The 6000-nt window shown below is 38.3% G+C and overlaps 1 protein-coding gene across 4 annotated transcripts in view; it reads right to left on the bottom strand.

Annotated features, from left to right (window-relative positions):
• Nucleotides 1–2761: 2761 nt before the first annotated feature.
• HELZ (helicase with zinc finger) overlaps nt 2762–6000 on the bottom strand; it is a 136548-nt gene continuing 133309 nt past the window's right edge. For all 4 annotated transcript variants that reach the window (XM_050920637.1, XM_050920639.1, XM_050920640.1 and 1 more), the window contains one exon: nt 2762–5523. In XM_050920637.1, coding sequence (XP_050776594.1) covers nt 5192–5523 — 332 coding nt within the window. In that variant the 3' untranslated portion in view covers nt 2762–5191. The remainder of the gene's footprint in view (nt 5524–6000) is intronic.

Below are 6000 nucleotides of genomic sequence, written 5' to 3'. Positions count from 1 at the left end.
GCTGTGTTGGGCTACTCCACCAATGATGGTAAGCCGGGATGTTGAGACACATCAATATGAGAGGCCCACTAACCACCCACTATGACTCTTCTAAAATCCTCCTCTAGCCTCAGGCAGGATCAAGCCCACTTTGGCGAATGAATGTTCAGTAGCGTGAGGATGGATGTGATGCTTGACAAAGGGCTACTGCCAATAACAGGCATTCACCTGTCCATGGTTCCCACAGAAATCTCTCAAAATAAGATTTACTACAAATGTTTTTCATTTTTACCGAAGGGGGGGGGATGGTGTTAGCCCTTGGAGGACAATGTACATTCTAGGTGAACCCCTGGGAGCTGGAGTTTGGTGTCCTAAAGACAGGAGATGAGGGGAACATGGGTGTATGCCCAGCATTTACAGGAGGGCTTCTGGTTGCTAGGAGTCAGTGGAATCATACTCTAACATGGGAGGGGTTCCACTACTGAAGGTCGAATCCTATTTCAGGAATCTCCTCCACAGTGGGGGAAATCTGGCAATGGCACAGGTTGGGGTAAGAGACAGGTTGGTAGCTTGAGAGGATGGACTGGAAGGGCTTCCATGGCAGAGGCTCTGTCAGGTGAAGCAGATGCCCAGAGGGCAGGGGAAGGTGATGCTAGAACTGGCTAGATAGGAAGAATTCAAATTGGGGATGTTTTCAGAGAGAAGCTGTTAGCTACAGCGGGGTCTTACCGATCACCGTTGGGGTCGGGAAGGAATTTCCCCCCAGGTCAGAATGGCAGACTGGAGGGTTTTTGCTTTCCTCTGCAACAGGGGCACAGGTCACTTACTGGTTTGAAGTAAATAGATTCTCTGTAATTTGAAGTCCTTAACTCAAGATTTGAGAACTTTGGTAACTCAGTCAGAGGTTAGGAGCTATGAGGAGTGGGTGGGTGAAGTTCTGTAGCCCAGGATGTGCAGGAAGAGAGACTAAATGATCATGATGGTCCATTCTGGCTTTAAAGTCTATGAGTAGCAGGAAAAATCAGGACAAGCCATGGATGGGTGAACTCATACCCAGCATTGCAATGAAATTTACCAAACACAATGAGTTAAAATACTGTAACATTAATACCAGAGAACTGATTTCAGGAACCATCCTGTTTCAGAGTTATTTCTAGCCTCACATGTTAGAGAGCAGGATCTCTCACTGTTTCTTTTTTCTGATCTAAGATGACCAAGATAAAGGCTTGTAAGATCTCTGCAAAATGAATCCTTAAAATACAGAAGAAAAATCTGCCAACTACATTGTTAAATAATGTCTTTTTTAAAGAGCAGCATCTGTTACTGTTAAACAGTAACCTTAAATTAAGTGATTTACCTTATAGTTCCAATAATTTACTCTGAAGTTCTCTCTCAATTCCACGGTGTGCAACTAGCTCCTAATGTAGCAAAAAACCACAAATTTCCATGAGAGTAGGATATTTTGCTCATGAAAATGTGGAATCAATTTAAAAAAAATCAAACCCAGAAACTTTTCTTGAAATTAAATGCAGTCTTTTAGTTTAGAGCCAGATCCTGTAGTCCTTATCGAGGCAAAATGCCCATGGGCCATACTGGGAGTCTCTCTCAAGTAAGGAGCACAAGGTTTGACTGTAACTACCATGTTAAGGTTGGTATTTTAGCTGTGAAAAAGTCTACGGCTGGTCCGATGCTCTTTGGAGCAAATAGATGTTGTAAGTGATCGTCTATTGTATAATTCAGCTTGCCTGGGTGGCAAGACAGACTGGAATGCGCTAGATGTGACTCCATGGTAAGACTGATCCAGTGCTTTAGGAGCTCACACTTGTTACTGGTGTGATGACATCTAATGATTGAACATACAACCAATTTGGGGTGTTTGCTCTACTTTTTGAGTCTGCCCTGAGGTTGGCACTCACCCTCCTGAGCCATGCCAGACAGTGTAGCAGTTAGCAGGATTCACATATCACATGTCAACTGCATTTGCAGATCATGACCCAACACAGTTAAAAGTTTAAATTTGATATTGAGAGTTTTTAAAGGTTAAAGATTAGTCATAGTGAGTGAATCGCAGTCACATGAGGGTCTTGACACAAAAGACCTTGAAAAGTTATGTAAAGATGGGGGAATATCCCATGAAATGAAAGCCTCAGATCAGGACCTGAGAGCTTTGTTCATAAGCTTTAACTCAGCGTCCAAGGACACTGCAATGACACTGGTCCTACTGTAGCACTTGGCACTCACGCTGTGAGCCACTCCAGACAGCTTGACACTGGGCATGCTCAGTGTTAGAGTTGTTTGAAATTATTTAGAAATTCAGGAGAAAACAAACAAAAAATCATGATTTTTTTTGTTAAACTCCCTCCCGCCCCAAAACCAGCTCTACTCAATCTGGTGTTTTCAAGTAGCTATAACTCTCTGGGATTTGAAGAAATTAGGAATAAAAAGGCCTCACTGAGGACAGTACAAGCCACAGGTGCTATTTTAAACCATTTTAAAACAAATCTTTTTCTGGGAAAAAGCACCTGAAAAATTTCTCAAGTGGTGGAGAACATTTGGCTCACCCTAAAAACTTGCATATGACACAGTGGATTTTTATAAATTATCATCCAAAAGATCTTGCTCGTGGACTTAAACAATGAAACAAATTAACCAAAACAGTATAAAACATAGTTTAAAGCATGAATGTAGAATGCTGCTACTGTAGTTATAATATCAGTTATGACAGGTTTAATAAATGTGGTGAGATGAAAACACCTTCTGCTTAACTATTTCACAGATAGCAGTCAATTAAAAAGTGCTGTTTATTAGTTAAATATTCAAATATGGTAAACAGAAACAAAAGATTGCTCTATATAAACGAGTGACTTTGAGACCCCTGAAACGACAGTGCCAACTTGGCAAAGTGAAGTGCATTTGAGCCCCACCTAACTTTTTGTCATAGTCTCTTGCATATTACCAGGAACTCTCCACAGGACATTCAGATTTTCTCCCAGACCTTGTCAGCCAGCTCTTCAGCTAGTATCACTGAAATACATGGATCTATTGATGATTTCCACCAAGCTAAGAATCTGGCCCTTGTAAATTCCCATGAATCTATCTATTTCTGCAGTCCTCAACTGTGCAAATGCCCAATGAAGTCAATGGCAATTTTGCTTGATTAAGGGTCACAGAATTTGGCCCCATCTCATTTTGGATCCTCTTGATCTGGTGGTATACATCAAATTGTTAAGCAGTATTTGGAAGTGTCTTTCCATCCGTCCCCTGACATCTTTTGTTTGGTTTTAAATAGTAAGAAACAGATTAACTAGTTATGCATGTTCTTCTTTAAAGCAGGAAAAGGAGATTTTCAGCTAAATTTCTGAACCCTGAACTCAGCAAAGATTTATAGTAACCATTCACACCTCTGTGGTGTATTGAATTTAAATGAGTCTTTTATGTAAAGACCCACAGCTTACAACCCAAAGACAAACACAAATAATTTTATTATAACCAGAACAAAAATCTGACTGAATACAGCAGCAAGCACTGCTCATCAGCACAGTCTCTCACTGACAGCTGTGAAAGTCTGGAATTAACCTTATGCTTTCCAAGTAGGGGGTGGAAGAAAAAATGCGCAATTCCAAAGAGAAACATGAAGTTAAAGCCCCCCCACAACTCTGAAATTGTAATTCTGACATCTAATGGAGGAATACTGTAAATAAATCAATCCCAGTCTTCTGAAAAATCAATTATGTCCCAGATTTAAAGAGATCTCTTGAAGTCTAGAAGGTGGACTACCACCTCCGGAGAAGCTAAAAAGATACACCCCTTCCATTTCAAAATTACGAACAAATGTGCAACACCAGAATTCCTAACAGATAAATTTTATCCTTAGAACTTTTTGTCCAAAAATTTCTCTTTCATTTTTACACACACTGTAGAATTCTCTTTCTATATGTTGTCCTAAAGGACAATGTTTGTGGAGATCTTGAGTAGAACTCATATAGATAAACAAGTTGGAGATCATTTTAGTCCCAAAGAAGATTTAGATAAATTTGGATACAGCTTTGACAAACATTAAATCTCTTCTTTAATGATGTTCCTCAAACAAACAGTTAGCAAAATATTTGAAATTCTTTGTATAATGTCACATTTTAATGTAAACATCAAATAATGTACCAAAAGTTTTACTGGAAGAAGAAAAAGAAAAACCAGAAAAAAAAACAAACAAAACAAAAAAACCTCAAAGCGGCACAATTATTTATCTTTATACCACTGGCGAAGGGGAGAAAAAAGCCAGATTACAAACATTTACACATGCATAGTGGAAAAAAAACAAAAAACCAAGTATTTTACTAAATTCACGCTTTTTTTTTAAAATAGTTATTAAATCTACTAAGCACCAACATACCTAAAAATTCATTTTCAGCTTCATGATTCATTTAAAAAACCTATCAAATTAACCTTTCAAACAAGCTTAAATTAGTAGCTTGTCCAAAAATAAAATGTAGAGCATTTTTGTAAGTATACCAATGCTTTTTATCTGAATGTTTCCAAACAATGGCAAGTGTCTGCAAAGAATGCCTTTACTTTACCCTACAGTGGATGGAGAATACAATACCACATCATACAGAATCTAAAACTATAAAAGTCTCAGAATGCAGCATCCCTTCACAAAAAAGCTGATAAAACTGAAAGTATTTATAAGATGCTGCACCTTTATTTAAAAAAAAATTAAATGAATTTAAGCAGAAATAACATACATTTTTACATTAACTGGCCATTTCTGGTACAGAAACCCAGCACAGTATGCTAATGTTATTGAATAAATGTAATTGCTACTTACAATTTCTTTTTAAATACAATTTAGACAAACTTTTTTTTTATTTTATTTTTTTTTAAAGTTGCACAATTAACCTCTTAGCTGCTAGCTTAATGCAACACATTGGTAACATGACACAAATTAAAAAATAATGTGTTCGTGTGTGTGTATGTGTGTGTGTGTGTGTGTGTTCTACATAAAAGCTTTCAAAATTCTGGCCCACATCAAAAAATGCAAAATAATGGAATATAATTAAAAAATTAGTTGCAAGTCTAGCAGCAAAGCAATTAAGTGAGGATATATTTACTAATATAAACAAAGGGAATAGTTGCAACTACAGGTGAAGCCCCAACTATCTTAGATCTACTGACACAAATAGAAATTAAATTCTCTCTAAAAAAAATAATCTGATTATTTAAAATAGGAGTAAAAGCCATTGCTACCTGATGAACTACCTAGGCTAAGTTCCTGAAACAAAGACAAAGGGTCACTATTCTTTTTTGCCTGCTCAGGAGGAGGTTTGGGCTTTGGCGGAGCCCGCAGAGCACTTGCGTAGGACATAGCAGGCTTGTTCCCGCCAGCATTCTGCTGGCTGTTGCTGTTTGATTCGACGATCTGCTTGTTGGGCATAAGGGGTGGGAACTGGCCGAGATGCTGAAGCACGTTATAGTTGAAGGAATTGGACAGCTGTATGTTTTCGGCTTTCAGGTGATCCTCTGGGGGTTTGACTGTCTTCGGTGGAGCTGAAAACAGAACAAATAAAGCCGGTTTAACTAAATAGCTTTCGTTAAGTGAAATCCATTTGCTGATGTCCTCATACAAAATGATAAACTGACATCCAGATACTGCAGAACCTTAATATTAAGTTAAAATGACATAAGGTTTGAGATCAATATTAGATTTCATCAGGGCCTCTTTTCAAATGATTCTAGCTTCAGACTATTTTTTCCTTAGTCCTCTCTTTTGTACGAGCAAATAAACCCATATAAGCCTCATTACATCCACATCTATAGGAAACAGAGGGACTAAACCTATTGGGAGCAAGGACTGAGTAAAAACTGAGTGGGAATGTAAGGATTTGGACCCTACAGATTATGTACCCGAACAGGTAGTCCTTTTATCTGCAGTCAAAATGAAACCAATTTCCTAATCTTGCTGTACACAGGTCCAGTGTGATGGATGGCAGGAGAGAGATCACTTGATCATTACTTGTTAGGTTC

The sequence above is a fragment of the Gopherus flavomarginatus genome, chromosome 12 (assembly GCF_025201925.1).
Source record: "Gopherus flavomarginatus isolate rGopFla2 chromosome 12, rGopFla2.mat.asm, whole genome shotgun sequence".
Lineage (NCBI taxonomy): Eukaryota > Metazoa > Chordata > Testudines > Testudinidae > Gopherus > Gopherus flavomarginatus.
This window is presented reverse-complemented; position numbering and strand designations above follow the sequence as displayed.